Source organism: Hyperolius riggenbachi, chromosome 7 (assembly GCF_040937935.1).
Source record: "Hyperolius riggenbachi isolate aHypRig1 chromosome 7, aHypRig1.pri, whole genome shotgun sequence".
Classification (NCBI taxonomy): Eukaryota; Metazoa; Chordata; class Amphibia; order Anura; family Hyperoliidae; genus Hyperolius; species Hyperolius riggenbachi.
In genome coordinates, this window is record NC_090652.1 from 313,855,344 (window position 1) to 313,873,846 (window position 18,503).

The following is an 18,503-nucleotide window of genomic DNA, read 5'->3' on the forward strand; positions in this document are numbered from 1 at the left end:
AAAGTGTGAGCTCCTCTGAGGACAGTCAGTGACATGACTATGTACTCTGTAATGTGTTGCACAAGATGTCAGTGCTATATAGATACATAATAATGATATGGTAGGACATTAGACTATGACTATGGTAGGATTAGATTATGAGCTCCTCTGAGGACAGTCAGTGGCATGACTATGTACTCTGTAAAGTGCTGCAGAAGATGCCAGTGCTATATAAATACATAATAATAATATAGTAGGACATTAGACTATGACAATGGTAGGATTAGAGTGTGAGCTCCTCTGAGGACAGTCAGTGACATGACTATGTACTCTGTACAGTGCTGCACAAGATGTCAGTGCTATATAAATAAATAATAATAATAATAATATGGTAGGACATTAGACTATGACTATGGTAGGATTAGACTGTGAGCCCCTCTGAGGACAGTCAGTGACATGACTACGTACTCTGTAAAGTGCTGCAGAAGATCTCAGTGCTAAATAAATACACAATAATAATTACATTCTGGATGACAAGTGAATAGGGAACAGTGGCTGCGTTACCAGATAGAATCCCCCAGCTCAGTTTCTATATGATGGGATGCAGCGGAGCCAGCAGACAGTTTAGTGGAAACAGTTGCACTTACTTTCGTGCGACGATCCTGGCTTCTGAATCTGCGTCATGGATTCCTTTCTTGATGGTTTCAGCTAACACTGATATGTGCCTGGAATGGAGAGGATTCAGGTTAATCTCTCTGCAGCCACCAGAGGAAACACTGAGGAGTGAGCTCAGCAGCTTCTGCCCCTTTACTGGGACAATCCTGCCTGCCAATCAGCAAGCGTCTCCTGCCATCAATTCGCTTAATGCGGAGGAATGAGATGAGGCTGGGGCGGCATTCCTCACTGATATTCGCTGGTTGTGATGGCAACACTCAAGGAAGACAAAGCCAAGTCTTCTAATGAGCATCTCTTGTGCACAATCACACAAGCTGGTTCAGAGACAGTCGCACAATGTACAGTATGACTAAGAAAGTCGCACAATGTACAGTATATGACTGTCAGCACAGGCTATCCATGGTGCTGAGGTAAAAGGGACATACTTAAAGTGGACCTGAACTCTTGCATAGGACAGGAGGAAAACAGAGAAATGCACCCTGTATGTATTTAGAGAGTTTAGCCTGTCTAATTTCCCCCTCATTTGTGACTTGACAAATTGTAATTTGATCTCTCAGCTGTGTCAGCTGGCTGCCTCAGCAGAACAGCTAATTGACAAACACAGGATGTTAACAATATGTCTGCATCCATGAAAGCAGGAAGTAGACACACTGTAGATATATTGCAGGATTTGTATCAGCTGTAACAACGAAATGTTTTTTCTTTAGAGGTTATTATGCTGTTGCTTATATTTTAGAGCAGAGAGGAAATTCTGAGTTCAGGACCGCTTTTAAGATTATACACTCACTTCACCTAGAGATGTGGCCATTTGTGCTCCATACATTTTGGGGTGACATAGATGTTAGACACAATTCATTAGAAAGTACACTACATCACTTGCGGTCACAGTTCTCACAACATAAATCACAATCCACTAATTTGGGGCTACAAGCAAAGAATGTGACCACATGAATATACAGGCGAAACTCGAAAAATTTGAATATCGTGCAAAAGTCCATTTACTTCAAAATACAACTCCATATACTACACAACTCTGTACTATAAAATACAACTCCAGCGTCCTGCCCCTGATGAGTCCATGTGACGAAACGCGCTGGGCAGAACTTCAGAACGGCGGAGGTGGCTGCTCATCCAGGAAGCTGGAGTTGTATTTTAGATGCGATTTTTATCTGGGAATATGTGAGTGGAAAATTATTACTTTTATTCGATATTAAAGTCTTTTATTGCGCTATGGAGGCGTTCTTTTAGTTTTTTAAAGGTTATCTATGTATGTTCGGGTTGATACCTGCTAGCAACTATACACTGGTCGGCTGACCATCTGATTTATATGCTGTTTGTGATTGGGCAGCATTATAGTCCGGTGAGTGCAATCTTGTGTGGCATGGGTGTTTGGTCACACAGAGTGGAGGTGTCACGGTGAGGTGTTGGTGCAACTGTGCCGCAAATACTGCACTATTATTACCATAAGTGCGCGTCCTCCCTACACTCCAACTAGCTTGCACGCGTCCTATTGGACGCATTGCAAGTCTCACCAGACACTTCCGCCTTAAAAGAGGAAGTGCGAGCAGTGAGGCTTGCAATGCATCCAGTAGGACGCGTGCAAGCTAGTTGGAGCGCAGGGAGGACGCGCAATTATGGGTAATTAACCACTTCACTCCCTGCCGCACACCTGAGCTAATTTAAGCTCATTTAAATCACACATTTGAGTGCTTAAGCACTCGTTAATACCTGAAACCATCGGCCTATGATGGATTTCCCAAGAGGCAGAGCAAGAATTGTGTAATATGGAGCATAAGAGGATTATCATATGTACAAGCAACTATTCCTTACCTTTCAAGGGAGTGTGTTTGCCATTCTTGTAAAAGTAAATCCAAAAATTCATAACAGCGCCTGCAGGACACATGAAGTAGTGTATAAGACGACTATAACACAATATAGGGCTCTACGCCCGCACCAGCACACAGCCTATATCTGAATATTTTGTGTCTACACTGAAATACTTGAAGAGACTCAGAGACGAAATAAACAGCAGCTCTGATACTTACCCGCGGCTTCCTCCCGCCCCATAAACATGTCCAAGTCCCACGCCGTCCTCCCGCAGTCTGCCATTCAGTCACGGTGAGCTACGTTACCTCAGTGACGTCAGTCCGGGTCTACTGCGCATGTGCGGGAGGTCTACGCATGCGCAGTAGTCCCTGACTGGCTTTGACTGAGGCTGGTAACGGAGATCACCGTGGCTGAACGGCAGACCGTGGGAGGACGATGTGGGACTTAGACATGTTTATGGGGAGGGAGGAAGCCCCGGGTAAGTATCAGAGCTGCCGTTTACCTCGTCCCTGAGTCTCTTTAAAAGCATATCTGTAATTATGTGCTAAATATGGTGTTATCTTTGCCTCGCAAAGAGTATTAAAAAAAACTAAATTGGACTAACTACTTTATGTAAAAACTCATATTACACAGAAGTGGTAAGATTGTACAATCAAGATTGTATCATTAGTGAGAATCTTAAGCAATATTGATATAATCTACCGAAGAGCGCTAGTAGTTTGTGTCTCCTCCCCTCCCACAATGGGAGCAGTTTGAATATTCCAGTTTACAAGATCATCATAAATGTGTCCAAGGTAAATTTCTCAGATATCTGCTTATTCAGCACTGCAGTGAATGTAAAAGCAATAAAAAGTAACTATGAAAATAGGAATTCTAAATGTGAACCTCAGTTACTGGCATTTCCGAGGCACATTAGAAGCCAGAATATGGACATCTCGTTACTAACTGTGAAAATACAAGGCGGGCCATAATGATGTAAACAATGACTATTGGACCTCCCTTACATGCGCCATTACTTGGATACATCTCATAAGAGTAGACATGCAGTAGCTAAGCACTGTTGCTGGAGTGTAGGGAGGGGCGGAGGAGATCCTATGTGTCAGCAATGACTCAGGGGAGACAACAGAGGTGATAAACAGCTGAGAGCAGACAAAGGCAGAACATTACTGAGCTCCAGAGGGAGAGAAGGCAAGCTACAAACCTTCGCACTGCCACGGACTTGGAGGTGCAGTTACTTGTTATGATGGGGATGAGCCTTGGGACATGTGTATGCTGCAAGAAAAGCAAGACAGATTAAAATGCTATCAGAACTGATGCTACAAAATGCCTGAAAAACCTTCCTGCCACAGAAAACATTTGTTGGAGGTGTCCAAAAATGTATAAAAAACAGTTTAACCAGTTTAACTTTTTGGACTTCGCTCCTACATCCAAAAATACATGCTGGATGTAGGAGCTACGTCCATGAAAAAAACAAAAACAGCTGCCTCAGCCAATCGCGCATTCACTGAGGGGGTATTTTACAAGTTCGCCCAGAGATCAATGAACAAGGGCATCAATAAGATGCCTGTGTCATTGTGATGACGGAAGTAACATCTTCATGCATTACTTCCTGTTTAGTATACTAATAGTATGCAACAGAAAGAAAGGCGTGAGGACATCTTGTGGCCAAATAGTAACATTACATTTACATACATTTTCCAAAACAGACCTACACATGATTTGAAAAAGAACTCCTTACTTCCCACACTCTTCCAAAAATACCCCCCAAAAATTACAATTATAAAAAAAAAAAAAAAAAAAAAAGTTATCTTAGGGTCTGAATTTTTTTTAATATGCATGTCAAGAGGGTATATTATTATTTTTTTTAAATTTGATGGGCTTGTAATTCGTGAGGGATGCAAAACTGAAAAAAATGCACCTTTATTTCCAAATAAAATATTGGCACTATACATTGTGACAGGGACAAAATTTAAACTGTGTAATAACCGGAACAAATGGGCAAATAAAATGAGTGGGTTTTAATTATGTTAGCATGTATTATTTTGAAACTATAATGGCCAAAAAACGAGAAATGACATCTTTCTATTTTTTTTTTTTAAATTCCCATTAAAATGCATTTAGAATAAAATAATTCTTAGCAAAACCCATATAAAACCTAATTGGTGGCAGAAAACAAGATATAGATAATTTTGTTGTGTTAAAGGAACCCTGAGCAGAAGAAATAAATGAAATCTGTACTTACCTGGGGCTTCCTCCAGCCCACGAGGTCCCCCGGTGTCCTCCTGGCTCCTCTCCTGGTCACGCTGCAGACTTAATTACCAGCGACACTCGGAACGACACTCCCTGAACAGTGACTCTCCGTGTCATCACGCGTGACAGTCCTGTGCATGCGCGGTTTTCTAACTCTCAACTGCCCAAAGTCATTACCGAAGCCGGGGCAGCAGCTTCTAGTGCGTAGCCCCACCCCCTGGAAAAAGCGCATTCTAAAGCAGATGGCTGGTTTTCCAGGGGGTGGGGCTGCAAGCTGCATAAAGGGGATTTGGAGAACGACTTTGGGGGAAAAGACATCACATGTAAACATAGCTTTCCCTTACAGGAGAACCCGTATCTTAGTATATTGTGGCTGGAGATCCACTATAATAAGAGTTAAATAAACTTAATGAGAAACGTCATCTAGAAGACACCAGTCCAGCCCTAAAGCCACAGACTGCTGCTGGGTCATCCTCACTATACATTCATACACTAGAGGTCACTGTCCTATAGATGGCCCCCCCAATATGAGAAAACCCTGCGAGTCTCGCCAGGTACTTACACGGATGATTAGGCGGACAGCGACCACTCCAGACGTGGCCATGATTTTGGCACTGTTCGGGACTAAATTGAAGACGGTGGGCATGATTGCTTCCGCTCCGTGGTCAAACTTGTTCCCCAGAACCGAGGAGAGGTGCCTGACACAAAAGAAGAGCGGGGATTAAAGTATGAACAATAATATTATATATAATATAATCATCTCGCCCCATGCAGTCTCACCTCCCACGAACATCTATGTCACTGTCAACAGTACAATCATCCACCCAACCACACAAGCCTGCTGCCTGGGTTTCACCATGGACTTGGCCCTTTGCTTTACCCCCAACATTCGAACCATTACTAGTGCCTGCAATGTCCATTTACGCAACATCTCCAAGATCTGGCCCTTCCTGACCCCGGACACTGCCAAACTCCTTGTCCATGCCCTCATCTCCCGCCCGGACTACTGCAACACCCTCCTTGTCAGGCCTTCCTCAGAACAGCACCACCCCTCTACAATCCATCATGAATGCAGCAGCCAGACTAGTCTACTCCTCCCACTGTTTTATCTCTACAACTGCCCTATGCAAATCCCTTCACTGGCTTCCAATTCGCTTCAGAATCAGATTCAAGGTCCTATGTTTGGCCTACAAATCTATATGCAAGTCCTGCCCAACCTACATCTCTGACCTGGTCAGCAGATACACACCTGGCCGCCGACTTCTCTCCTCTAACAACCTCCTCCTAACCACCCCACGCATCTCTCACTCTGATGCACGACTACAGGACTTCACTACAGCTGCCCCCATCCTGTGGAACTCTCCCCCATCAGACTTGCCCCCTCCTTCAACACCTTCAAACAAGCCCTCAAAACTCACCTCTTCAAGGAGGCCTACCCCACCTCAGCGCTGCCCTAACTCTCTCAAGAACCTCTCGATGCAGCCCTCCTCCTTTCATGTCACCACTTCCTCCCTGTAGATTGTAAGCCTTTGGCAGGACCCTCTCCCCTTGTGTATCATACTTGATTGTACACCCTACCCAGAACTTGCATGACTGGGACTACCCCTCTAGTGTATGATCTGGCATTGTACTACTACCACTACTGTGTTGTGTACCTTATTGCTTATTACCTGAACTGGGTTGTTGTACCTTATTGATAATTACCTGTATTGTGCTGTCGGTCACCCCTGTCTGTGCTCTTATGTGTTGTACAGTGCTGCGTAATATGTTGGCGCTATATAAAACCAATAAACTATAATAAAGCAATGACAGTGTGTGGAGGTGCTGCAGAGCTGATGACGAACTATCGTGCCATTTTCACAATTCACACAACCCACAGAACAGCCACGCCCCTCACTCTGCAGACCTGTAATATAGAGTGATGGGAGGGACTAAAGGGTTCACAAATGCTTACAGTCACTTCAATTAATGATTGACTGGTCTACCTGGGCTAAATATTGTACAATGTATGGCTACACATCGGTAATCGGAGGTCATAAACTCCTGTGAGGCTCAGAAAAACACAACTGAGTGCAGACAGGTAAGGTCAGCAGATCAAGATGTGTCTGTATGGGAGGTAAATCCCTCCCCCTGACCCCCAACAACAAGAAGCTGTTACCATTCACTTGAGACAATAAAAATGTCTTATGAAATTTGAATCTTTCATTCCAAAATAAGTCTGTGGCATTCCAGGGAAGTCCTATTTAGGACCAGGACTGTAGATACAATTGTTACATCTGTCTATTGTCACTTCAGGTGTTCCTTACTATTTTTAAACAAAAATCCGGTATTGTCAGACTGCAGACTTTGCCTATGTAGAGCAGATATCCTGCCTTTGTCTGAACACGTCCTCTATTTACTCACCCCAGGGTAATACAAGCTTCTCGGACCACCTGGGATCGCAGATCCTTCGTGGAGAGCTTGAAAGCTCCATCGAGCAGACGCAGGTGTTGGAAAAATGTGTCGTATTCAGCAGCACCCGCCAAGAGGAGAGAGCGGACCTTCTTCAGCTGCAAAATCATAAGACAAATATCAGAGCCCAGGTGAGAGTAGAGCACAGACCTGCTTCAGCTGCAAAACCATCAGACAAATATCAGAGCCCAGGCTGCAGGGGGGGAGAAGAGTGATGAGGAACGGTACAAAATGGATATTGTCACCAATAAGGGGGGGGGGGGGGGGGGGATGAAGAAAGTTCTGAATGCCACTGCATTGCTCAGAGTAAATTATGCGTAAAGTAGAGTCTCCGTTATGCGGCACCGACCGGGAATGGCTGATGCTGGATAAGTGTGCTGAACTGTATTAAATGTACAATTACAGTAATAGAAAGTATACTAACCTTGGGGGAGCTGTGGACCCCAGTCTCTTAAAGAGACACTGAAGCGGAAAAAAATATATGATATATTGAATTGGTTGTGTACTATGAATAATTACTAGAAGATTAGCAGCAAAGAAAATATTCTCATATTTTTATTTTCAGGTATATAGTGTTTTTTCTAACGTTGCATCACTCTATAATATGTGCAGATTACACAACACTAAGCATTCAAAATGATTTTTTCAGAGCAGTCTGTGAACTAATGACCTCTCCTCTGCCAGAGGAAAAGTAAAAAAATAACTAACAGTTGAGATAATAAAAGTCAGAAAACAGCCCTCTCCACGACTTTGAAAGTCGGAGAGATTAATGGCTTTTTTGCATAGAGATAACAACTGGAGTTTCTTAAATCTTCCTGTACTGGAAACAATTAGACTGATGTATCTGATCTTAATGTTTTATTTCTTAGCTGTGCTACACATACAAATCATAATATTTTTTTTTTCCGCTTCAGTGTCTTTAAGTACAGCAGAGCCCACAGCCTAAAAAGTTGGCCATCACCAGTGTGAGTACTGCCAGCGATTTGTGCTGGTTGGTTGAGACTGCTGATTAGTTTTACTGTATTACCTTAAAGTGGATCCAAGATGAAAAACTAACTATAGCAAGTAACTTGTCTATATATCGTATCCAAAGTTTAGATGGTTTACACAGTAGATGCAGTTTCAACAGTATATGGTTATTTCTTCCTGTGATCAAATGAGAGCAGCCATATTCTGCTTATTACACACAGGCAAGCTGCTCTGCATCTCCACCCCTGAGCCTGTAAAAATTCCACTTCCCTCTCCCCCTCGCCTCTGAAATCTCAGCAGCTCCCGGCTGGTAAACCAAGACGATAGTTTTCAGTTGTCTCAGACTCTACCGTGTGTACACCAGCCACATGATGGCATTTAGTAACTTGCTGTAGCAGATCGCAAAATGGTGACAAGCTTATTTTCTTCTGTCCTCTGCGCCCCAACAGGTTAGATTAGGCCTGAACGATTTTAGGAAAAAATTGAATTGAGCGATTTCTGTTGCAAATCACGATTTCAATTCGATTCCCGATTTCCTTCAAATTAAGCTTTGTTCCCCCTCTGTGTCTCTCTGTCCTGTCTCTCTTTGTGCACTCTCTGTGTCTTTGTGCCCCCTTTGTCTCTCTCTGTGTCCCTTTTGTGCCCCCCTTTTTCTGTGTCCCCTCCCCCCTGTCTTGCTACCTTTGTGCCCCCTCTGGGCCTCTCTCTGTCTTGCTACCTTTGTGTCTCTTTGTGCCCCCTCTGGGCCTCTCTCTGTCTTGCTACCTTTGTGTCTCTTTGTGCCCCCTCTGGCTCTCTCTCTGTCTTGCTACCTTTGTGTCTCTTTGTGCCCCCTCTGGGCCTCTCTCTGTCGTGCTACCTTTGTGTCTCTTTGTGCCCCCTCTGGGCCTCTCTCTGTCTTGCTACCTTTGTGTCTCTTTGTGCCCCCTCTGGGCCTCTCTCTGTCTTGCTACCTTTGTGTCTCTTTGTGCCCCCTCTGGGCCTCTCTCTGTCTTGCTACCTTTGTGTCTCTTTGTGCCCCCTCTGGGCCTCTCTCTGTCTTGCTACCTTTGTGTCTCTTTGTGCCCCCTCTGGCTCTCTCTCTGTCTTGCTACCTTTGTGTCTCTTTGTGCCCCCTCTGGGCCTCTCTCTGTCGTGCTACCTTTGTGTCTCTTTGTGCCCCCTCTGGGCCTCTCTCTGTCTTGCTACCTTTGTGTCTCTTTGTGCCCCCTCTGGGCCTCTCTCTGTCTTGCTACCTTTGTGTCTCTTTGTGCCCCCTCTGGGCCTCTCTCTGTCTTGCTACCTTTGTGTCTCTTTGTGCCCCCTCTGGGCCTCTCTCTGTCTTGCTACCTTTGTGTCTCTTTGTGCCCCCTCTGGGCCTCTCTCTGTCTTGCTACCTTTGTGTCTCTTTGTGCCCCCCTCTGGGCCTCTTTTTTGCCCCTTTTGGGTCTCTCTGTGCACGCTCTGTCCCCTAAGCTGCGGCAGTGCTGGACATACCTTCCAGCACAAGCCTAGCGATGCCAGTCTATCCACTTCTTGTCCTGCAGGCTCTAATGCACAGCATACTTCCTGTATGTCATGTGACATACAGGAACCAGGAAGTATGTCGTGCACAAGAGCCAGCAGACGGCAAGAGAGGATGGACAGCGTTAGACTCCTGCGGAAGGTATGACTGACACTGCGGGCCACATACACTGGGACTTGGAAGTTTGAAGCAGTGTCTTCAAACTTACCCTTGTGCAAATGTCCCGATATTCTCCACTTTGACGATTCCGAAATTGTGAACTTGTTGATTGCGATTTTGGTTTAAATTCGATTTATTTTTCAGGCCTAGGTTAGATTGATCGTAAATTATCCATCTAACCAAACTGAAAAATCTCCATTGATCGGAGGCAGCGCAGGCGCGGCGGTAGAAGACTGTCAATAGCATTGCACAACATTGAGCACTGCAATTTAATGGATTTTTTTTTAATAGCTTTAATGCTGGCCTCTAACAAACAACTATGTGCAGTGCATGGAAGGAATGGATCTTTCTACATTCTGATTCCGATTAAAGAGGGATCCACCTTTTTGGCACATCTAGCAGCAATCTATATATGTGTGGCCATCATTGGGCTCTTAGGAAGTCTATCACACTTGGCTATGTGTGTATCGCATACATGCACTCTCCTGAAAAATGTGGTCTTGTCCACTGCAGCTTTTAATCCTTTTCATACTGTAGATATTTATCACAAAAACAATCTTCTGTGATCGTTCTGGACGATAGTTTCCCACTGATCATTGTACAGACATGCTGCTGGGCTACGTGCTTAATCAATTGGTAGTTCAGAGCAGTTCACATTATGTGAGATTGACAGTTTACATTGCATGTGTGATTAAAATTCAGGCAGCTGGCTGCAGTTCTTCAGCTCTCTCTCTAGGTTTTACCATTGGCTGGTTTGGACAAACACCCAACATATTTTTGCATACAAGCACGTGTGCGAGGGACCCGCACAAAAATAAATGTGCAATATATACACTCTTAAAGTACGGATACACATGTGTAGCAGGAAGAAGCATTGTGATGAAATGTAAAGCTTGGATTTGCTGATTACAATCATGCGTTGATGCTGCTTCCTGGTCTGGGTAAGCCAGGAAATATTGACAAATCCACCACCTGACCAGATGGGTCACATGATTCTGCAGGCGTTCTGCTACATACAACACTCATAGGAGTGAGTTGAAGTTCTTACAGCACTGAATGGCTATGTTCTTTCTACTGCTTGAATCAAACATCAGAGGCCGTTATTGATGGAATAGTTACCGCAGTGATCCTCTGTTCCCAGTCATGCTTGTCATCTGAAAGGATCTCCCGGATTTTATTCAAAGATTCCTCCAGGTCTCTGCTGGAATAGATCTGGAAAACATACATCCGGATCATTAGAATTTTCCAAACCCTGAATTCCATCATGCAGTTCTTGTGCTCTTATTTCCTTGTTCCTCGAGATAAATGAGCATAAGCTGGGTACTCCCTGGCAGTGCCCGCAACAGCAATAGGCAAAATGGAAACCGATTAAGGATATAAACCGGCACTTCTGGAAGCAAATGTGCCCTGCTAGAACATAGAGGAGGGCTTTGCATTTCCCACCCTCGGCCCTCAGGGACGCACCACTGGTTTCACCTGGTCTCTCTGCTAAATAAGGTTCCCCGTTTCTTACTTGTTGTGTCTGCGATAGGTCATTTAAACCTACATGAAATTGGGTGGGGTGGGGGAAGTAAGTTGGCGTAGGAGAGAAACGCACACTTCCAAACAGAAGTGGTTGAAACTTTTGGAAAAAGAAAGCAGAGTCATTTCTGATATCCGATATCCTTCATTTCCCTTCCACAGTGGTGAAAGGAAGCAGAGGTAAAAACTCCTCAACTCCAGTATTTTCCAGGAACTAGTCCACTGCCTCCCAGCCACCTGAGATAAGCACACCCCACTGCCACCCAAGACAAGGACACTCCACTGCCACCCGAGACAAGGGCACCCCACTGCCACCCTAGACAAGGGCACCCCACTGCCACCCTAGACAAGGGCACCCCACTGCCACCCAAGACAAGGACACTCCACTGCCACCCGAGACAAGGACACCCCACTTCCACCCAAGACAAGGGCACTCCACTGCCACCCGAGACAAGGGCACCCCACTGCCACCCGAGACAAGGGCACACCACTGCCAACCTAGACAAGGGCACCCCACTGCCACCCTAGACAAGGACAGCCCACTGCCACCCAGCCACCTGAGAAAAGGACAGCCCACTGCCACCCAGCCACCTGAGAAAAGGACACCACACTGCCACCCGAGACAAGGACAGCCCACTGCCACCCGAGACAAGGACACCCCACTGCCACCTGAGAAAATGACACCCCACTGCCACCTGATACAAGGACACCCCACTGCCACCTGATACAAGGACACCCCACTGCCACCTGATACAAGGACACCCCACTGCCACCTGATACAAGGACACCCCACTGCCACCTGATACAAGGACACCCCACTGCCACCTGATACAAGGACACCCCACTGCCACCTGATACAAGGACACCCCACTGCCACCTGAGACAAGGACACCCCACTGCCACCTGAGACAAGGACACCCCACTGCCACCTGATACAAGGACACCCCACTGCCACCTGAGACAAGGACACCCCACTGCCACCTGATACAAGGATACCCCACTGCCACCTAGCCACCTGAAGCAAGGACGCCCAGTCTTACCTGCACAGTGGGGACTTCCTCAAACGCTCGGATGAAATCTTCCTCATCTAAACCCCCGGCTCCTTCCTTGGCTGTTCCCGGAGTTAGCAGAGAATAGAAAAAGAGAAAAGCAAAATCTTACGAATGCAGAATGCTCACACATTCCCAAAGAACTACCACAGATACAGGATATATTTTTTTTAAAATATTCAAAAAGCAGCAACATGCGCACCCCTCGGAGATCAGGCATCCAATTCTGACGTTTTCATAAAATTACATGTATAAATGTTCTCCCAATGTTTGCTTTGGGAAACCACTAATCACGGTTTTTCTTCCATCGTATTGCTTCTTAAACAGCCTGCTTATCAACAGCAGAAAGCTAGAGGGAGAAGGGTGGTGGCCCCCAAAGCAACCGACAGACTTCAGTTTGAGCACTCAGACTAGCAAAATGCAGTGGATGGGGTGTCGGGACACCCTGGAGAGAAGAGACAAAACAAAAATCCGGAGTCCAAATGGTGTAGTATGTTAGTAACACTGAAAACAATGTAATGATAAAAGGGCTACTAACAAAGGTGGGTTGCTGGGGGCAACCGACCACAGGAAGCAGCTGGAGATAATGAACCCGTCTCCACTCGGGGTGTCCCTGACTGGGACTGCTCCTGGTCGCTTCTTCTTTAAAAGACAATAACTGCTTCAAAACTGGTCCGTTTTTGAACCCCGTCGACAACAGGTGTGGGGGGTGACTATGCACAAGGGTAAAGGGTAAAGAAGCGCCCAGGGGTTTATAAAACGGAGTTAAAAAAAGGGAATTTTATTTTTGCACAGGCAACGCGCTTCATGGGTCCAAGCCCGCCCCCTCAGGCCAACAAAAGTGCCAGAGTATGTAGAGCCAGTATGCAGAAGCGCTACATGCATACTGGCTCTACATACTTTGCATTAGAGGTGTTCCAACTCCTCGGAGCAGCCCCACAGTAAGAGAGCAGGAGGCTACACAAAGTAGGATGTAAAGCCTAGTGCACACAGACCAGGATTCACTCCCAATCTCACTGAATGATCGGATTGGCCAATAACAATGTCAATTCTTCTACAGACCGATAAAGAGTCCACTGATAAACTGATCTTACACAGAATATTAAGTGACTGGACATGCTGGCAAAAGATCACTCAATGGTTCTCTCACTATTGCGTGCGTATGCATGGCCAATCAATCTAATCAAACAATGGACTTTATAATGCTAAATATAAATTGAAGGAATCTGCTTGGAGACAAATGATTAGATGGGGCCACCATTTACAGATATTATATCGATTGGAATGGTCACTCGATTGTATGGGGATCAGATTGTCCATATATTGGACTTCTCTCCTCGTGAATTATGGGATGCTATCAGGATGCCCATACAGGGCTGTTTTCCACTGCTCCACCGGAGGCCAGGAACACAAGGAGAAAACGCAGAAAAGAATGCAGCATGCAGGACTTTTGCAAAGGCAAAAAATTGCCAAACTCCTTCGATTTCCATTATTTTGCATATGATTGGAAATCACAGGAAAATCCTGTGTAGTGGAAAGCAGCCCTGAAGCCCGCGTGTCAGACCAGCACGCCATTATTACCAGAGCCATTATGCCGGCGCTGCTCCCGCTTGTGTCGGGCGGTTTCATTATTAATCACTCGCCCAGTAAGCCTCCTGCTATGAGGACACGAGATCATTGATCAATGGCAGAGCGCACTGAACAGGAAGTGCATTCCAGCAACATCTGAGCCATTATTGATTTCTCCTAGAAGAATCCAAATTACATCTTCAAGTCATCATCACTGAGCCAGAGAGTGATGGAAAACCTCCATACTTACAGCTAATGGACATCACTCTGCGCAGTGCCATAATCTACCTCTAGAAGACAACTGACTCCGCATACAGCAATGCCTCCACAGTATGACACGAGCGCTAGGAGGGACTCCGCATCTTCCAGGAATACAGCAATGACACCACAGTATGACACGAGCGCTAGGAGGGACTCCACATCACCCAGGCATACAGCAATGCCTCAACAGTATGACAAGAGCGCTAGGAGGAACTCCGCATCACCCAGGAATACAGCAATGACACCACAGTATGACACGAGCGCTAGGAGGGACTCCGCATCATCCAGGCATACAGCAATGCCTCAACAGTATGACAAGAGCGCTAGGAGGAACTCCGCATCACCCAGGAATACAGCAATGACACCACAGTATGACACGAGCGCTAGGAGGGACTCCGCATCATCCAGGCATACAGCAATGACCCCACAGTATGACACGAGCGCTAGGAGGGACTCCACATCACCTAGGCATACAGCAATGCCTCCACAGTATGACACGAGCGCTAGGAGGGACTCCGCATCACCCAGGCATACAGCAATGACACCACAGTATGACACGAGCGCTAGGAGGGACTCTGCATCATCCAGGCATACAGCAATGCCTCCACAGTATGACACGAGCGCTAGGAGGGACTCCGCATCATCCAGGCATACAGCAATGACCCCACAGTATGACACGAGCGCTAGGAGGGACTCTGCATCATCCAGGCATACAGCAATGCCTCCACAGTATGACACGAACGCTAGGAGGGACTCCGCATCGTCCAGGAATACAGCAATGATACCACAGTATGACACGAGCGCTAGGAGGGACTCCGCATCATCCAGGAATACAGCAATTACCTCACAGTATGACACGAGCACTAGGAGGGACTCCGCATCACCCAGGCATACAGCAATGACACCACAGTATGACAAGAGCGCTAGGAGGGACTCCGCATCATCCAGGAATACAGCAATGCCTCCACAGTATGACACGAGCGCTAGGAGGGACTCCGCATCATCCAGGAATACAGCAATGCCTCCACAGTATGACACGAGCGCTAGGAGGGACTCTGCATCACCCAGGCATACAGCAATGCCTCCACAGTATGATACGAGCGCTATGAGGGACTCCGCATCACCCAGGCATACAGCAATGCCTCCACAGTATGACACGAGTGCTAGGAGGGACTCCGCATCACCCAGGCATAGAGCAATGACCCCACAGTATGACACGAGTGCTAGGAGGGACTCCACATCACCCATGCATACAGCAATGCCTCCACAGTATGACAAGAGTGCTATGAGGCACTCCGCATCCCCCAGGCATACAGCAATGCCTCCACAGTATGATACGAGCGCTATGAGGGACTCCGCATCATCCAGGAATACAGCAATGCCCCCACAGTATGACACGAGCACTAGGAGGGACTCCTCATCATCCAGGCATACAGCAATGACCCCACAGTATGACACGAGCGCTAGGAGGGACTCTGCATCATCCAGGAATACAGCAATGCCTCAACAGTATGACATGAGCGCTAGGAGGGACTCCGCATCATCCAGGCATACAGCAATGCCTCCACAGTATGACACGAGCGCTAGGAGAGACTCCGCATCATCCAGGAATACAGCAATGCCTCCACAGTATGACACGAGCGCTAGGAGGGACTCTGCATCACCCAGGCATACAGCAATGCCTCCACAGTATGATACGAGCGCTATGAGGGACTCCGCATCACCCAGGCATACAGCAATGCCTCCACAGTATGACACGAGCGCTAGGAGGGACTCCGCATCACCCAGGCATAGAGCAATGACCTCACAGTATGACACGAGTGCTAGGAGGGACTCCACATCACCCATGCATACAGCAATGCCTCCACAGTATGACAAGAGTGCTATGAGGCACTCCGCATCCCCCACGCATACAGCAATGACCCCACAGTATGACAAGAGCGCTAGGAGAGACTCCGCATCATCCAGGAATACAGCAATGACCCCACAGTATGACAAGAGAGCTATGAGGGACTACGCATCACCCAGGCATACAGCAATGCCTCCACAGTATGACACGAGAACTAGGAGGGACTCCTCATCATCCAGGAATACAGCAATGACCCCACAGTATGACACAAGCGCTAGGAGGGACTCCGCATCATCCAGGCATACAGCAATGACCACCACAGTATGACACGAGTGCTAGGAGGGACTCTGCATCACCCAGGCATACAGCAATGACACCACAGTATGACACGAGCGCTAGGAGGGACTCCACATCATCCAGGCATACAGCAATGACCCCACAGTATGACAAGAGAGCTAGGAGGGACTCCACATCACCCAGGCATACAGCAATGACCCCACAGTATGACACGAGCACTAGGAGGGACCCCGCATCACCCAGGCATACAGCAATGACACCACAGTATGACACGAGCGCTAGGAGGGACTCCACATCATCCAGGCATACAGCAATGACCCCACAGTATGACAAGAGAGCTAGGAGGGACTCCACATCACCCAGGCATACAGCAATGACCCCACAGTATGACACGAGCGCTAGGAGGGACTCCGCATCATCCAGGCATACAGCAATGCCTCCACAGTATGACACAAGCGCTAGGAGGGACTCCACATCACCCAGGCATACAGCAATGACCTCACAGTATGACACGAGCGCTAGGAGGGACTCCACATCACCCAGGCATACAGCAATGACACCACAGTATGACACGAGCGCTAGGAGGGACTCCACATCACCCAGGAATACAGCAATGACACCACAGTATGACACGAGCGCTAGGAGGGACTCCGCATCACCCATGCATACAGCAATGACCTCACAGTATGACCCGAGCGCTATGAGGGACTCTGCATCACCCAGGCATACAGCAATGACACCACAGTATGACACGAGCGCTAGGAGGGACTCCACATCACCCAGGCATACAGCAATGACACCACAGTATGACACGAGCGCTAGGAGGGACTCCACATCACCCAGGAATACAGCAATGACACCACAGTATGACACGAGCGCTAGGAGGGACTCCGCATCACCCAGGCATACAGCAATGCCTCCACAGTATGACACGAGCGCTAGGAGGGACTCCACATCACCCATGCATACAGCAATGACCTCACAGTATGACACGAGCGCTATGACACTGCCGTAGCTCCTTTATCCTCCCACATTCCACACACTCGTGTCCCCAGACTCACCTGCTGGCTTGGCAGCCACCGCTGAGGTCCCTGGCCTTCGAGCTGTTCCCATGGCTACCGGTTTTCGGGTAGACACAGGTGTTTTGAATGATGCGGTAGAGCTAGCCGATGAAGGTCTGTTTCCATCAACCGAATCCTCATCATCAAAATTTTTATCTAAAATGAAAGTTAGCAGGATGAGTCATTAGTCAGGCTTGCTGCTCAGATAATGGATGCAATAGTACAAGGCCTGCACACTGTAACACTTATGCTGCATACAACATCGCAGATCTTCAGTGCTCCTCTAAGAGCTGCCTCTATGTTCTGGTCGCAGACCCACTGAGGCCACTACAAGGCTCTTCACACCTATCTTTGCTGGATATTTATAACCTCCGTGGAGCTGGCCCCACTACAATCAACACAAATAAAAATTCCACAGGGTTTGGTTTGTGCCCATTTGTGCTGCAAAAATTAACATTGCTGCTTTCGTTTTGAAGATAAAAGCACTTATGTTGTCCATAACAACCCCATCACCCAGCCCCCATACAACAACCTACAGACATGATACTGGTGTGGGAGGGTAGTGCTGTGCATGTGCTCATTTGTGCTGCAAAAATCATCTACTGTATCTTTTATAGTTTGAGATATTTAATTTTTTTTAAGGTCAAAAGTTCACTCAGCCTTAATTAGCATTTGCGATGTTGGTGGGGGTCGGGTTGAGTGAACTGTTGACCTTTATAAAAAAGTCAATATCTCCAAAACTATATAAAAAAATGGAATGGAATTTGTGCAGCAAAAGTAAGCACATGTGCAGAACTACCCACCCACACCAGTTTCATGTCTGTAGGTTGTTGTATGGGGGCTGGGTGATGGGATTGTTTTAGACAACATAAGTGCTATTATCTTCAAAACGAAGGCAGCACAAATCTTAATTTTTGCAGCACAAATGGCCACAAAATGTAGCACTAACCAAACATGGTGGAATTTGTATTTGTGCTAATTGTAGGGGGGCCCAGATCCATATTAATATTATACAGCAAAGCTTGGGGAATAGCCCATGATGGGCCAGAACGCACTCACTCACAACAGATATGCAGTCATGT

General features: G+C 46.8%; 1 protein-coding gene across 36 annotated transcripts in view; it reads right to left on the reverse strand.

Moving 5' to 3' along the window:
• The window catches only part of CLASP1 (cytoplasmic linker associated protein 1), a 320,170-nt gene that overhangs the window by 145,845 nt on the left and 155,822 nt on the right, over nucleotides 1-18,503 (reverse strand). For all 36 annotated transcript variants that reach the window (XM_068246166.1, XM_068246161.1, XM_068246163.1 and 33 more), the window contains 8 exons: nucleotides 17,422-17,577; nucleotides 12,376-12,446; nucleotides 10,934-11,026; nucleotides 7,135-7,280; nucleotides 5,294-5,429; nucleotides 3,683-3,753; nucleotides 2,485-2,544; nucleotides 627-704 (listed from right to left, as the gene is read on the reverse strand). In XM_068246166.1, the coding sequence (XP_068102267.1) occupies nucleotides 627-704; nucleotides 2,485-2,544; nucleotides 3,683-3,753; nucleotides 5,294-5,429; nucleotides 7,135-7,280; nucleotides 10,934-11,026; nucleotides 12,376-12,446; nucleotides 17,422-17,577 (811 nt within the window). The remainder of the gene's footprint in view (nucleotides 1-626; nucleotides 705-2,484; nucleotides 2,545-3,682; nucleotides 3,754-5,293; nucleotides 5,430-7,134; nucleotides 7,281-10,933; nucleotides 11,027-12,375; nucleotides 12,447-17,421; nucleotides 17,578-18,503) is intronic.